The sequence below is a fragment of the Podarcis raffonei genome, chromosome 4, assembly GCF_027172205.1.
Source record: "Podarcis raffonei isolate rPodRaf1 chromosome 4, rPodRaf1.pri, whole genome shotgun sequence".
Classification (NCBI taxonomy): Eukaryota; Metazoa; Chordata; class Lepidosauria; order Squamata; family Lacertidae; genus Podarcis; species Podarcis raffonei.
In genome coordinates this window covers 47097466-47114460 of record NC_070605.1, presented here as the reverse complement: position 1 = coordinate 47114460, position 16995 = coordinate 47097466, and the positions used below count along the sequence as shown (strand labels likewise).

The window sequence follows — 16995 nt, the reverse complement described above, 5'->3', positions numbered from 1 at the left end:
ATAACTATATTTTGTCAAGTCTTTCCAATCCTTTCATTTTCCGCTAAAATTTAAATGTAACTAATATGTCATTGAAATTCTGAGTCTATTCACATTTTTAGATCTTCCACCACCGCCAGACCCACCCCCTGGTCAGGGTTTAAGGCAGCAGATAGGCCCTGGCCAACGTGGAGGTTCGACAGAGAGAAAAGGAAGCTCTCTAGAACGACAGCATACATCCAGCATAGATGAAACAAAGAGCTCTTTGGATCGTCAAGCTAGAACGTCACTAGAGTGGCAGCGGCAAACCCAGGAATGGATAAGCTCCACAGAACTTCAAAGCCAGCAAAAACAAGCATTTGGATCAGGTGTGTAGTTGCACCTCTCAAAGCAGCTTAGGCAGCTTCCTAAATATATTCCATTATAAGATCCCCTACAGGCGGTGAAGGTCAAGGCTTACATTGGAACAGTCAAAGGATTGTTATTAACATTTGACCTTCAATGTTTGCTCCTGCAATGGTGAAGCTTTTGAATACACCTAAACTACTAAAATTCTGAACGCATGCCTTTGGGAGTTAATAATGCTGCTATATGCAGCAGGGGGGGAATGTACTTGACATCTTATGCAAGGAATATATACATATGGAACACACACTGGCTGTGAATATTTTTCTTTAACCCACTGGAATGGATTTTTGCATGCATATAGTGCACCAAACATCCTTACCTCCCACCTGTATTAACAGCATTCTCATCAGTACTCACATTTATGTCTGTAACCTTGCAAAAAGCTCGGAATCAAGCCATTTTCGACTCATAGGTGTGTGTTTTTTGGGGGGGGGGTTAAAACATGGAACTTCTCATTGATAAACTCGGTGGCTGAAATCAAATGCTGCCATTTTGCTTGCAGAACAGCTTTTCATCCAGCAGACACCACTGCTAACATAATCAATGTAGGAATACTGGGTGAAATCCAATGCTGCTGCTGTGCTCATAGAAAAAGCTTTTTATGCAGCAAACATCTCCACTAATATAAGAGGTGAGACGATTTTTGCTGATTTCTCCCTGCCCCCTACAACTTTCATTCTGTTCTTTCCTGAACCATAATGTTTTGGATGGTTCTCCATTCTTTGGATCATATTTTCTGCAGCAGAGGAAATCAGCAAAGATCACCACACCTTCTTCAACAGTAAATATTGAATGAACATGACTAAGGTCCATTAATTTGAATAGATCTACCCTGAGTAAAACTCAGCTGACTGTCACCCGTTATTCCTTTCCCCCCTCACACCAGCACTCAGAATCATTAAATGTCTTAACAGCTATTAGGTATTCATCAACAAACCATTCAAGTATTCTTTGTCAGCTTGTCTGTTGCATTCAGTTGTTCAAATGAAAAGATTTTGGGGGGGGTTGCAATCCTGTGGGCTCTAGGAGACTGTCCAAGAAACCATACAAAATAATGGATAGCCATCTCTGATTCCAGAGACAGAGATCTGAGCTTGCAGAGGGAGAACGACATCTCCCTCTCTGACTCTATGAACCCTGCCAAAGCTGTGGCTCAACCAATGTTGGAGCTCAGATGCAGGTAGGGCCAAAAAAAGGAAAGTATGCCAGGATCCTAAACCCCCACATTTCTCTGCCGCACCCCCAAGCCAGAAGAAAATACTTTTTATTATTTGGAAACAATGTGAGGGACATAAGCTTTTAAAAGTAAAAAAGACAAGATAACTCAAACCTAGAACTGGATAGAGGACTGCAGAGCATTCCTACATTCTCACGTTCCTCCCCATCCCTTGTGGATTGCACCCTTTGACAGAACATGTACACACACACATGTAAGGACAGTTAGAACAGATGATCAACTTGATAACCTAGCACTTTCTTCACATACTGTTGGTGAAGGTTTCCCTTCATCTTCCACCTTGTTTCTGTTTCTGCATAAAGTAACTAGCATAAATTGTGCCAAGTGAATTTTTTAGAATGTTACAGTGACGGATCAACTCAGGCACAACCTGTAAAGAATTCTGCCAAAACAAGTTTGAATTCAGCAGCTGAATAAGTTCCCAAATTCCAGCAGCTTCATTTATTTTAGAACAAGAAATTTGCCCTTTTTGCTGTTGGAACAGCAACTCTGCAAACTTCTTGAGTATCACATAATGAACACAACTGTAACTTACTTGTGGCAGTCATCTTTGATTCCAAATATGATGATGTTGGCAATTGCTATGACTGTTCTCCTTGGTTCATGCAGTGTTGGTTTTGTACTTTGAAATACTACCTAGGGCAAGATGACATAATGGCCAAATATGAACTCATTACCACCATCTTGGATTCCAACATGGTAACTTCACACACTACTTCCTAGACTGGGAACATGAGTTTTCCGATGTGGTAGCAGAAATATATTTGCCCCTTGTGGGTAATGAGCTTTCTATATCACCAAAATCAAAAGATTTCATTGGTAAATTTGTACTGATATTTTAGGTTAGCTCCAATGCTTTGCTCACTTGAGAAGCACTGACTAAAACAATTACCTTGCTAAACTGTGTTGATTTAAAAGCCTCTGACCATATGGGTATGTCAATTTTCCTCTAAGCGGACATAGCTAATAACATTTGGGTGTGGGTAACTGAGTCAAAACTTCAAATTACATCACTCAAAGTGGTAAAAATATAATGATAAGCTAATCATTGAGAGTCTGGTGCCCTGTGCTGTCCATTCTTCACACATTCTGCATCAAAGGAAGGCTGCCTGATTCTGCCTCCTTGTGCGATTGGTCCTTCTAAAGCTTAGTAGTCCTTTGCACTATGAGGTCCCAGGTTCATTATCAAGCACCTTCACAAATTTGTACTTCAGAGCTGTAAGGCATTTCTGTCTGATGCCTTGGAAAGCTGCTTGGCTAGACAGACTGAAAGTCTAAGCAGAAGCAGCTTCCCCTGTTCCTCAACTCTCAAGCACCTCTTAAGAGAGTAGGCCAGTCCTGGTGGGGGTCAACACCTGATGTATGATCTAGCTAAAGTTAAGCACTTGCAAAATTAATAGAAAGTTACGTCTCCTGTTGAAATCAGTACCTGCAAAACTGCTTAAACTGGGCTGAATCTTTCTCCCAGTTTGTAAGAAATCCCGTAGACTCTGCTCACATATAGTGAATGGGGACCTGGGTCTCAAGGACAGCAATCTGTTCTCAAGGACAGGAATTGTTTGTCAAGCAAGATTTTCCCTATACAGAATATAAACCAATGAAGTAATTTCCCATGTGCTTGATATCTTTGGAAATAACACCAGGAAGCTAATTAAATTAGCTGATTCTATAGTTCTTTATCTTAATTGATTGAAATAATGTTACCATAATTTAAGTGAGGGGGAAAGAGCAGCATTTCAGCAAGCTTAAAGGAAACTATAATTTTGGCCTTATTATTCTGCAAATCGTTTATGTATCATTTAATGAAGCAATCTATGATTCATCATGCTTTTTCCATAATGAATCTTGGTTTTTTTTTATAATTAGGACATGCCAATTCATAAACTTAGATGAAGATATGATAATATGTGATTTCCAATATGCATGCAAAAATGATTTCATTCAAAATCTAACTTAGCTTCCAAATTCACTGTAAACAAGTTGATACTTTTCTCTGTATGTCAGTAATAAAAAGATCCTTATATACCAAAATACAAACAGTAATTGTGTATATTTCATTTACATTATTTGTCAGGCATGTCTTCCACTGCTAGCTGATGGATCAATCCTAAGTGGGTTGGTGTGGGGGGAGATGAGAATGGTGTGATAGATCTACGGTCACATCCCAAGCCCTGCCAATTTTTACACTGGCCATAGCACAAAGTGTTGCCATCCACCCTACCACAGCATGGCACCTCCAGGTTTGTAGTAAAGGTTCAGACTCCACCACCTTACTTCCCATTTCAGAGTTCTCTGTTTGCTACCACTGACAAATAACTGCCAGCTTCCTCTATGCTAGTGGAGAGACATCTATGCACTGTCCTAACCCCCTTCAGTCATCAACATTTGGGGAAGGGCTAAGATTGAGCTCTCAATCTTTCAGCCATGTGAACTACTTATTCCAGTAATATGTAGTTGAAACCTGTATTTATCAACGGCTCAACAAACACTAAACTGACATTGAATCAACTGTCATATTAGTAGGGGGGGTTAAAAATAAATAAATCCAAATTATGAAACAATACATTTTATGTTCCCCAACCTAGGCAAATAGACCCCATTTTCAAATTGTGTTTTGCCACCATGTGGGACAGCTCTATTTTCGAAATCATCAAATCTGGATTTCTATCACGTCAACTCCCACAAAATTTTTATAGGAATTCGGGAGTAAACCCTCTTGACGTACCTTATACACATCTGGAGATATATTGATCAGCCTGTTTCCAGTCCATTTGGAATGCATATGTGTTCCAACCCACTTCCACATCAATCTGCACATAAAGCACAAAAATACACGTAGGTTTAACGTATTTTATCACAAAATGCCCATTTTTATCGTGGTATACTTTTTATACCAGAATATGCATTTCTGTACACATGTTGAAATGAAGGAGTTAAGGACAGTGCAGCTAGTTCAACCTTTACCAAAGAGGCATAAACTGGTCATACCCCATTCCAAGTCACATGAAGTAGCTCTACTTATCACCTAGCATCCTGATTAGCCCAAGAATTCCCTTTGCACAGAAGAAACCTTTGTACATAAGTATCTATGCATACAGAGGCTCTTCAAAATCAATGCTTCTGCGTTGTTGCTGATGACATGGCTTGCCTCCACAAATCCCTTCACTCGTGTCAACCACCCCTTTTGCTCTTATTTGTGTTCCACTTTGTAGCGTTCCAGTGAAAATACTGTATAATCATTTTATGGTATACTTTATTTCTCCTATTTCGAGGGAGAGGAGTGCTAAGTTTTCCATTTCATAAATTTCTAGTTATCAGTGTGCACATCCACCAAATTTTAGTTGCTCAAGTCCCCATTTTCAAAGTGAGACATACCTATTCCCAATGTTCAGACTTTTCTAATACAGCATTTTAGATGGTATGTAAGATTTCGGATTTTTAGGTGGTATAAAATTATTCAACAAGTTTTAATCTCCCATGAGTAAGCCAGTCCCATGTATCTTTTATATATGTATATAATATATACCATTTGTATTTTCAGAAGAGGCACTGGTGCCATATAGCAAGCCTAGTTTCCCATCCCCAGGTGGACATAGCTCTTCAGGTACAGCATCTTCTAAAGGATCAACCGGACCCAGGAAAGGCGAGGTCATGCGGGGAGGTCACCAACGTAACACCAGTGATCTCATTGACGTAGGATATGTTGGATCAAGCAGTCAAGGACAGTTTTCTGGCGAATTATGTAAGCCTTTTTTGAGATGCAATACAAAATGTATATATATATATATATATATATATATATATATATATATATATATATATATATATTTTAAAGCTTCTACAATCTTGGGAAGATCCTGTGGGCACCAATTAAAAATAACTTCCATGAGAGAGCCATACAGAAAATGGCTGCTATGGGGGGCAGGGCATAACACAAAATTACTGCCACACCAAAAAAAAACAGAAAAAAGAACCAGGGTCGCAAAATCATGCAGTCATGCACCACATCACCCCCACATCTCTGTGGGGAAGAGAGACCTACATCAACCACTGCTGCACTCACAGAGGGATGTCTTCTCCGTTCAGAATGGATAGAAGAGTGAGTTGCCAATCCTGTCATCCGATGAAATGTTGGCATACAGTAGACCCTTGGGTTACGTTACTCTCGAGTAACGTAAACTTTGGGTTACGAAAGCAGCAAACCCGGAAGTATTTTTCTGGGTTTCGTCACTCGCGCGTTTGCAGAATTGCTCTATTGCACCGTTCGAAGAAGTGGCGCCTCTGGATACAGATTTTTCGGGGTATGCACAGACCCCTGGAACGAATTAAATTTGTAACCAGAGGGTCCACTGTATTTAGGGGAGAGTGTTCAGTGCAGGAGAGGCTGAGTCAATGCAACCACAACCAGGGCAGCAAACTGTGTTTTATGCATTGTGGACTTTTGAGGGGTTTTTATTTTCATGATTGTAAGTGATTTTAAATTGTTTTTAATATTGTGTTTTAATGTTGTAACCAGCCCTGGGACCTTAGTGTGAAGGGTAGGTAATAAAATAAACATTCTTGTTATTACATCGCATTTGATAAAAGTACAGTTCACCATAAATCACCATAAGGAACACCAGTGCTAGGAGGGGGGGGGCGGGCAGACAGATTAGCTTTACTGTGTTATAACTGTGGCTTGCACATTCAGGGAGGGAAAGCATGTGTCTACTCCTGGGAGTGGTGTTCAAAATGCAGATACAACATTTAAAAGCTGGAAAGCATGCAGTGTGAAAGAGAAAAGGAATAAAATATTTTGTGAATAAAAGAGCAGCCAAACAAGGACTCCCACCCACCCCACATATGTATGGGAGGTTACACAGACTACATTGTGAAGGCTCCGGTGACCCAAAAAACAAAAAAAGTCCCTCCACACAGAAAGTTGGCATTTGAGCGCTCAAGCTAGGTTAGAACTCTTCTATATGCAGGGATTTTTTCATGTAACAGAACACTGACTAATATGACACTCCATCTGCAACCTGGAGTTTAGCAATTCAGACTCAGATTCCCCATTTGAATGACAACTAACTGAACAATTCGTAGGGTTCCTTCAAAAGCATTGTCATTGAGCACTTGCAGTTTTTACATTTCCTCAAAAAAAGCAGAAGAGGTAAAATTATGCATACATACATTTGCTTTCTAAAAGACAGCTATGCTGTGTTGTGTCAGGAGGGTAATAGGTATTGCTGTTCTATGAAGAACTTCACATTTTGGTGCTGCATTCACTGAGAAAATAATTGGAAAACGTACAATTACAGTTTACATTCCAAAAATAAATACTGTAAAAAAAAACAACAGTCCCGACAATAGCATTCACTTTAACAAAAGTTATCATTTGAACCAATCAGAAGGTTAATGATTTTTATGGTCTGCTTGTAAAATATATGTCTGAATGAAATATGCATAGAAGTTAAAAGTAAAGTATCTTAAAACATAATAATGTTCTTGCTTTTTGTTTAACAGAGTAGTTGGAACAGAAACATCTCAAGCTGCTCTCAAGGGCCATCAAGGTCTGAACTCATGGAAGTGATGACACTAAAACAGTGCAATGAACATTTTCTTTATTTATGTACTTACTTATTAAAAGAACTGTAAATGCAATGTAAAGACACACAGCCACACATATCCCACAGATACTCTACCTGTGTTCTTCTCTATACTACACCTTCCACCTTAATCTATTTCTTATCAAGCATATATAAAGGAGAGAAAAAAATCACCCTGCAGGATGAAACAGTTCCCTTGTATATAATTTCTTTTTATTGCATTGCTATGCAAGCTCACCTTCTTTTTCGCTATGTTCATATTATTGTCTGTTCTTATTGGTCTGTTGTATTATATGTGAATTAATAGGCTGTGGTGCCATATAATAACTTTTAATTGTGTAACTTTTTATGTTTAAAGTTTGCACTGCAATTTTTTTTTTGTTGGTGATAAGCACAAAACTCTTACTCCTCGTGACATGAAGAAGAAGAAGAAAATAAAAGTCTGAATGTGAAAGGAGTCTATGTACTGTAAGCTATGTTGGATAATGCTGGATGTAATGAATTATGTTAGGTGGTTTTCCATTGGGTGTAGAATTAGGAAGATGACTGGCAAACTGATGTTAGCAAAGGCTTATTGGGGCATCAGGGATGGAATCCTATATGAAATAATAAGCAACGTGTTGCTTTTACCATTAAAAAAGGGGTCAAATGATGGAAGTGTGAGTTTCAAGACCAGGCAAGAACACAAAAGCCTCCTCTCTTCTTAGTATCAGTTTTCCTTTGTTCAACACAGTTGATCTTGCTAACAAAGGAAGGAAGTTAAGGTGTTTCACTAAAGCTATTCTTTAATAATATAGTTTTAAAAATTACTATGCTTGAGTCACTCTCCCCTCCAGGAAACATGAACCATATGAGCTAGGAATACCTAGCAAGAGTTAAAGGTGCAATTTATGATTGAGAAATCCAAGCTGCTTCCAAAAAAGCTAGACGATCTTAGTTCATCTTTCCAATACATGTACAGTAGAATGGAAGGTGTAGAGCTGCATCACTTGAAATCCAGGGCATAATTGTTTTTATGCATTCTAAACATATTTTTGTGTTGTATTATCTAAAATTGTCACAAACTGCAACCCAATTCATTTGTACCTTAAATCTTGGGTTAAAATGTTTGAAAACAATGGTAAATTTATGATCGGTTTTGAATTTAATATGTCTTTTGCCAATTCAGTACATTATTGGAAACTGGATAGAAACAAAGAAAAGAAAACATCTTTGACCTATTTTTGATGAGTAAATTTCAAGCCTCTTCTTATGAAAACATGATGCATGTTTATACACTTTTTCAATAAACCAAACTCTCTGTAAGTGGACATTAACAAAAGCATCCTGTCTCATCATTAGTTCTCATGTTTTTCTCCAACTCCTCTACAGTATTTTTATTTCTCTGTTAGAAATACTGTAAATGTATATCAAATGCATTAAATATTTTGTTTGAAGTTTACATCACAGAGCTTATGTCATTCAGTCACATCATTATTACACACTTGCATTTAAACACATTTTACTTACTATCAGTTCATGTTGTTTTAATACTTTGCCTTGGCTCTCACACTGTTGTAAGTGACATACACTTTTAGGAAAAAATCTGCTAGCTATATGCTGCTTTTTATTACATTGCATTGAGATTGCTGTTAAGGTAAAACATTGTCATTACCAATTCTAAATCAGCACTGCAGATATAAAATTATCTCATTTACGTAACGTCAGGGCATTGGCAAACCAAAAAACCCCCCCATCAAATCAAGGATAAATATTTTGTGTGTGTATGTGACCAAGGAATTTATGTAATGTTCCTGCTTATTGAAATGCTGGATATAGTTAAAGCCATTATTTTATAAATGTACAGAAATATTCAACAAATGTATAAAAACTGACATTTCTTTTCTCTTTCCTAAATTCAGTATGTTAATATGTTGACACCATGTTCCAGCAATAGTATTCTGGGTACAAACATTGTTTTCTGTACACAGATCCATGCAATGAAGACACAGTAAGCTGCTACTAAGGGGAGAAGCTCCACAACTCTAGCAACCTATCTCAGCACCTGACACAGCGGTATCTGCAATGGAGAATAGTCCCCATGCCCCAACCCTCAAATCGGATAGGTGCTATGCTAGAGAACTGAATAAAGCACTAATCCGTTCTTAGACGGAAATAACATCAGGGAGCATTTGATTCAGTTTGCATGCCTCTTTCCCCCTTCTTACTTAATCTGATGACCACTGCTGTGAGTTTCCTTCAGAAGCCTTGGACAGCACTGGTCATACTGGGATGGAATGGGAACAGCCATTCCTGGGCTGAGTCTAGATGCTCCCTTACCCCAACTCCCATCTTACCTGAGAGAAGGTATTTGCTCTCCAGTCAGAATAGTACGTGCCTCAATTTTTGCTTCTGTGGATTGCAATTTTATAAAGGATTCATATAACCTTTTTTTTAAAAAATCTACCAGGTGACTTAGATTTCTAGGCACATCTTAAGACTTGTGCTGAAACTACAGAACAGTAATTAATTTTCAAAAATAAGAGCATCCAAATGCAAATTGGTTCCTGAGATGACAACAGCTGAGACAGTGATACATGATAATATCTGGCATTTGTAGTAGACTGGGTGGAGAGAAAAGAAACTAGAAGTGATTACTTGAAGCCATACTAACTGAATAAAGGGTTTGGATTTAAAACTATTTTCCACCAATGTAGCTAAGGTGGATTGCATGTATGCTGGTGCTACTGACCCTAGTAGGTAGCATGCCACTACTACAGAACATAGCCATGCAGCCTGGCCTAACCACACATGGTGAGAGCAGCCATGGTGATAGTTGCACCCATACTGCTGTTACAGGTACTATGAGAAGTTGATCTCATAACAAAATGTATATGGTAGAGTCCTCAGAGTCCTGTTCTACCTTTGAAATATATCAGTTATCACAAACTTTCTATATGTAGGAAAACTTCAAGAGCACATTGAAACATTTGCATTCTAAAGTTGTACAGGCTCCTGAGAACTGTACTATTTGATCTTCCTTAGTGTTTTAATTGTCTCTTAGAAACCTGTGCTGAGCTTTGGTGGAACACCTTACTAGCCGATTTCTTGTCAAATCTAGTCTGAGTAAAAGTAGCCGTCCCAGGTTCCTTCATATGTGTCTTCATCACTTCAGTTGGGAAGTTTTGTGTCAGTATTAAACCTGTGGAGTACTAGCATATCACTGTCTATGATAGGCTACTATAAAGGGGAGTCTTTATGTATAACAAAACCCCATTATTTCAACAGTGAAGCTTTCTCTTTTTCTCCATCTCTCTGTCTCTCACCCATTCAGTGAACCTCAAATAATCACAGAACATATTTTTTAAAATGTAATGTAATTTAACATTTTTTTAAAAGAACTTTTTTCCTTTTTATAATTGAAAATATTTCTTGTGCATAATGTGTCTTAAGGAAGGGGTGTAGTGGCAACACTTAGAACTGTTTTCTACATTTTTTTTATAAAATTGTTCATTGACAACAGTTTGTTCAGTCACAAAAAAAATAATAATTATGACCTCTTAATGTGTTTCATGTGTTAGTGAAGCAAAGTTTAATGGGCATAAAGTTGGTTAATCGTAATGTTCAGTGTGTATTGTATATTTACTGGGGGGAAATAAAACTTACACATTTCAAACCTATGTTAAAGAAACTTGAATTTAGCACTATCACTACATGATGACTGTGTAAACCTGAACTGGGAGCAATCAAGTAATTATAAAACATGCTGTGCTTTTTCTTCCGTGACACTCCACTTCCAGGTAGACTGGCCTTACAAAGTCCTGTTGTGGTTTTCTAAACTCTCCAAAATGTCATTAACTTCACTGATGTTCCACGGTAAACAAAAACAAAAAACAAAAAAAAGGAAACTGGACCCTGTTACAAAACTCATTAACAAAATCCATAAACATGACAAAAGAGTTTTTATACTGCCTTTGTAAATGCTGACCAAGGTGGTGTGAAAAAAGAAGAAAGATTTGTTTTACTGTGCTTATTTAATCACGTCGTGCTGTCTGCTGGGAATGTTTCTAGAGAAGAAGTAATCTAAAAGTGAGCTTCTGGAATGATTGCTACAGGGACTGTGAGAAAGAAAGGACCAGGAGGCAGAAACCTATGTATATATACTTAAAGTCTACTTTATCAACCATCACAATTGTCTATTACAAAACTGCTTATAGTGAGTGCAATAATGTGGATATAAGGTTTTTTTAGCCACCTGACACCTGACTTACCAATGTACACCTGAGCAGACTACCCCTAGAATTGTAGAGTTGGAAGGGACCATAAGGATCATCTAGTCCAGGAGTCAGCAAACTTTTTCAGCAGGGGGCCGGTCCTCTGTCCCTCAGACCTTGTGGGGGGCCGGATTATATTCTGAAGGAAAAAAATGAACGAATTCCTATGCCCCACAAATAACCCAGAGATGCATTTTAAATAAAAAGCACACACTCTACTCATGTAAAAACACCAGGCAGGCCCAAAAATAACCCAGGTGCATTTTAAATAAAAGGACACATTCTACTCATGTAAAAACAAGCTGATTCCCGGACCGCCTGTGGGCCGGATTTAGAAGGCGATTGGGCCAGATCTGGCCCCCGAGCCTTAGTTTGCCTACCCATGGGCTAGTCCAACTCCCTGTCATTCAAGGATCTTTTTGACCAATGTGGGGCTCGAACCCACAACCCTGAGATTAAAAATCTCATGCTATACCAACTAAGAAGCTACATATTGTAGGCACTTGAATGCCTCTCTGTGGCACATCTCCCAAAGTGGGCTGTAAATGCTTGGTGTGAGACACCTGAGTTTGACTTGCCCACCATGTCAAGTCTATAGACCATCATAAGGAAGTTTTGTGCTCTATTATGTGCAGGAACTTCCCTGCCCATAAGTGGCTTTTCCATTCCCAACCTGTATCCGCATGCCTTTAACATGTGATTCGGTTGCCTACATTCAAAGTGAAAGGGCTCTCAATGTTCAAGAGTCTGACTTGTATATGATCTGATAGAAAGTTATCTAATGTGTCATACATACACTTTCATTAATTTCAAAAATGTAGGAAATACACTGCAAACAGCAGGTTCTGTGCTTTCATGCCTTGGAACTAGGAAATCTAGTGCGTATTCTTAGTACAGTTTTGACCTTTTATATCAATTGGCTGTCTCCTTTCCTACACAAAGGAATTAGAGTGACAGTCTACCAAATCACCAAATACTGTAGAAGTGGCAAGAAAAAAAATACAAGAAAAGGGAAGCCACATGGACTTTTTTAAAGTTATGAAGCCCAGAGTTTAATGGCAAAAAGTAGAAGAGCTGTAGCTGTGCTGCAGGAGTCATGGGTTATAAAGTTTTTAATTCTCTGACCTCCTTTTTTCACTAGGTCAACCTAGTTTAGCATTCTACAGAAGTGGAAAATAAGTCTGCTTACAGTCCTTTTAGGGACTGTCATACCCTCCACCATTTCACAGATGGAAATAGGGACCATGTATTCAATGTTCCAGTTCTAATACCAATGATAACAAGATGTCTGTCTCCCCAACACACTCATACACAAACTGTTACACATTGTTGAAAGGTCTACTGCTCCTGCTGTATAGCATTTCTGCTCCCCATGGATTTAAAAGCTGAGTGTGCTCTTGTTCTTGACTACAGATGTACAGATATACCAGGAGGGGGAGACGAGATTGTGCAATGTGTTCTAAATAATTCAAATATGGGAAGTGGGTCCTTAGTACTTGTGTACATGTATTTACATTCATGTGCACTATAGACAAGATGTATCTGTTTACCCTGCACAGATTTAAGTTCTTGAAGACTGAGGAAGGTGCAGAAACTGAAAGACTGACAACAACTCTAGCAACTTACACCAACAATTTTTAAAAAGTATCCTAGTTGTCCAGCAGAAAAAACTGGGACAGTGCTTTACCAGGTACCAAAAATAGGGACTGTCTCCACTGTATGCTGAAGTCAAACCTTCAGTCACCAACATGGCACAGTCTTGAGACTTTCTTGGGGCCAGCATTATGAATACTACAGCCTTATTTAAGCTAAGTTGGGGTGGAAATGATCAGCCGGGATGGAGATCATTGGGAACCCTACAGGAGGCAGGATCTACTTATAACTAGCATTTTTAAAAGATTGACTATCTCTGTTTTAATGTGACAAGGGACTTGCTTGAATGCATCCCACATGATCATGTCCTACCACACCAGCAATCCCAGTCTTACAGCTAATTTGCAATGTGGTTCAAAGTCTAAAATTACTTATTGGACTCAATGCTGTGACAGGGATCGCACAGGCATCATTGGGTAGGTCAAGGGCATACGCTCAAGTATTTCCCCCTGTATGCCACAATTCTTCCATTTCTTCTCTGGCTGGCACATCCTCACTATATAATTCAGAAAGGCCTATAATTGTCATAGTTGCTATGCTGAAATTAGATCCTCTGAGCCTTTTCAACAATATTATAACCCTGTTCAAGAACCGAGAGTGAAGACATGGGTTTAAAGTGGGGAAGGAACTTGCACAGTCCCCAATTGTGGAGAAGCTTCTAAGCACATCCAGCTGAACACATTTAGACGTCTCACACACCAAAGTCATAAGCAGAGCTAGTGTGCATGGGGACACTGGGGGGGGGTGTATGTCAATTGGTTTGATGTGTAGTACTGTTTAGGTTTCGACAGCTTGTGAAGGACTCTGCTCATGAAAATAAATAGAAAGGTTTCAAAGAAGTCACAAATGGGATACACTACCAACAGCTGTATGTCACATTTTACTAATGTTTTCAATGCAATAGCAGACTTGAAACCACAGGAAAACGAGTTTCTTTACTTCTAAAATTCAGCAGCATTTATTTATTCCAATTTAATTTTGAATTCTGAAATTCAACTTTTGAGACCATCCCTCTCTTGTCTTTTAAATATCTGTTAAGCAAACGTGCAAGTACTGCAATACCTGAAGGACAACCTCTCTCCATATGAACCAACCTGCTTGTAAAATGCTGTCCTTGGAGAGGCCTGTCTGGTACCTGTGTAACATATCTTGCCTAGGCACCAGGTAAAAAACATTCCTCTTCTCCCACGACTTTGGCTAATTGAACTATCTATGGCCTTTAAAACTGGAGTATGTGGAGTGGGGCATTATGGCATGTGTTTTTGTTTTGTTTTTATATTATAAGCCACCCTGTGATCCTCGCATGGAGGTGGTATAGAAATTTATTTATTTATTTATTTATTTAACTATTATTATATTTTATAAATCCCATTGGTTTAACTGCAATTGCATCGTTAGAGCTACTGTAGAAGACTAAAATTAACCTGTTCATACCCATGTTTACTCAAAAAAAGTTCTAGGCAGCAAAGGGACTAAGGCTGCAGTCCTAATCCCATTTACTGGGAAGTATTTTCCATTGAATTCAATAGGATTGACTTCTGAACAGACTTGGGGCAGTAATAGTTTAGCTACTGCACTGAATTTTAACTTTACCATCCAACATCAGCCAGGTGAAAAAGAGGCTGCATTAGGGGCAGTGCAGGGGTGTGCCAAGGGAGGACTTGGAAATAGTTTGGCTCCATCCCTCAACCTTAGGTAAGATTTGGACCACTTCAGAAGCTGGCCTAAACCTCTCACGCTCCTCTCCTCTCTCTTCCATATTTTTCCAATGGGAAGGATAATGGGACAGAAAAACACAAGTGTGCTATTCCACCCTCACTTCTACCTTGCCAGTAAGAACCCAGGTGGGCTTAGGGTAAGGTCATTAAACTGCCTACACTTTCACTCTAGCATACACACCATAGGACTGGAGTCTTAGCCCGCTTACCTGAAAGTAAGGCTCCACTGAGACTTATGACTAAGCTGCCTGTGCAATATTTGCTTTTGGTATCTTGGGCATACATGCCTAATACAAATCAGAGAATCATATCAAGACAATGCAATCGAATTAGAATCTTTATATTCCTGAATACCATAACTGGCAGTAAGAAGAATGCAAGCTAATGGTCTATGAATGGCTTTACCTTCCAGTTTCTTCTTTATTTTATTCCCTGGCATATGAAATATGGAGAATGTCAGTGGCAATATCTATCAAACGGCAGCAAATGCGAACTACAAGGAATGCATGTGTGTCACACAAAACTAAAATAGCAGGTCACTCAGGAGAAAGCAGCTGCTAAGGGAGGACATGGGAATGTGTAATTCTTTGTCAGATGTAATTTGAAGTTCTGACTATAAATGGAGGAACGCACCATATGTGGCCAAGATGTGCTGACAGGTAACACAGGAAATAAGGGCTGATTCATACAACTATTTTTTTACCTGTTGAATTTAATACAACTTGGCATTCTCTGTGGCTATTTAATATGCTGGACTGATCTTGTAAATGCTTCAACACATGTCCAGATTCGGACTTGCCATGTCCTGGTTCACCTTGGTTTTTTATGTTTTATCTAATTTTCACATAGTCCACCTTGATTCATTTGAAATGGTGAAAGGAATATAAAATGAATGGGTAAATGAAATCCACATTTAAACCTTCACCAGGACTCTAGTCCAGGGCATAGAAGCCATCTCTTAGAGGCCAAGGTCCCTTCGCTGACGCCCCCAATAAAATACTTGACGGGGCCACTGCCCCCAAAGTTGATGGGCATTGCCATTCAAATGGTGTCTGTGCACTTCATCTTGTGATTATGTGATGGAGAAGGAAGCAAGCAGACAGAAGAAAGCAGTCAACAAATGTGCCTGATAGGAGGTACAGTGGCTGCTCTGTAAACGTTTTCGTTGATCTGACGAGGAGCACAGAGCTGAAAGGCAGTGAACTGCTGTGATTGGTTGGTGGAAAGAAATAGCCTCATGCGGGCTAAATAGAAACAACTGCCTGCCAAAAACCATTCAAGGAGGAGAACAAAGGTGACAGAAAAGAAACTTTTTTGGATATATAGAGGGGGGGAGAGGGGAGCGTAAAAGGCATGAAAGTAGAAATCGGGTGGGAGCAACCATTCCAGGAGGAAGGGAGCTAGCATAAGATAGCAGAGTTTATAAGGATGGTAAGAATAGAAGGTGTTAGACTGTTTGAGGTAGGAAATGCGAGGCAAAAAGCAAGACAATTCCTTTGTACAGGCAGGAGTGAAAAACATATCAGAAACTTCCCACTTCCTAAAGAGCTTTTGCCCCACCTTCATTACCAGAATGGAGCCAGAACCCAACCAGTGACCACATAATGCCTGTAGTTTAACAAACCCTGCAAATTTCCCTTTATATCATGCACAGGAAGGCAGAAGAAGGAAGCACATGAACCAAATGCTTGTTCTTGGTATATTGGGTTTAGGTTGCCAGGGTCAGGCCATAGAGATACTGTTAAAATTCATTACGCATAATCACCTAATTTGGAATATGTACTTTTCCATTTTGCAATGGTCAGATTTATTTATTTTTATTTTAAAAACTTTTTATTTCTATTAAAGATTTTCTTGGTTTACAAAAAGTACATGCCTTGTCTCTTTTTTCAGGTTGTACAGTCTTTCTTACAAATCATGTACATTTGTTGTGAGACATTAGCGTTGAGTATAGGGTTGGGGGAGAGGAGGGGTGGGATGGTAAGGCTTATATTCTTTTGTATAGTGTACGTGTGGGGTTTTGTATCAGCGTTAACAGGGTAAGTTCTCTTTCTATTCGTTTATTCCATTTCCTTGGTAGTGAGAGGTATTGGGGGGCGGGGTGTGGCTGTGTTGTCTGTGGTTGGTTGCAATGGGGTTTGTTTGCATTTGTGAGGTGAGAG

General features: G+C 39.1%; 1 protein-coding gene and 1 long non-coding RNA gene across 23 annotated transcripts in view; one reads left to right on the top strand and one right to left on the bottom strand.

Annotated features, from left to right (window-relative positions):
• ROBO2 (roundabout guidance receptor 2) overlaps positions 1 to 9642 on the top strand; it is a 968715-nt gene extending 959073 nt beyond the window's left edge. For 13 of the 20 annotated variants that reach the window (XM_053386472.1, XM_053386489.1, XM_053386480.1 and 10 more), the window contains 3 exons: positions 102 to 347; positions 5166 to 5366; positions 7127 to 9642. In XM_053386472.1, the coding sequence (XP_053242447.1) occupies positions 102 to 347; positions 5166 to 5366; positions 7127 to 7128 (449 nt within the window). In that variant the 3' untranslated portion in view covers positions 7129 to 9642. The remainder of the gene's footprint in view (positions 1 to 101; positions 348 to 5165; positions 5367 to 7126) is intronic. The other 7 variants (XM_053386491.1, XM_053386490.1, XM_053386488.1 and 4 more) reach the window with 1 other exon arrangement.
• The window catches only part of LOC128412915 (uncharacterized), a 54921-nt gene that overhangs the window by 6763 nt on the left and 31163 nt on the right, over positions 1 to 16995 (bottom strand). Inside the window, exons 2-5 of one of the 3 annotated variants that reach the window (XR_008330183.1) lie at positions 6794 to 6888; positions 3054 to 3202; positions 2160 to 2260; positions 745 to 918 (exon numbers count right to left, since the gene is read on the bottom strand). This is a non-coding gene — a long non-coding RNA (uncharacterized LOC128412915). Of the gene's footprint in view, positions 1 to 744; positions 919 to 2159; positions 2261 to 3053; positions 3203 to 4349; positions 4435 to 6793; positions 6889 to 16995 lie in introns of all 3 variants that reach the window. The other 2 variants (XR_008330185.1, XR_008330184.1) reach the window with 2 other exon arrangements.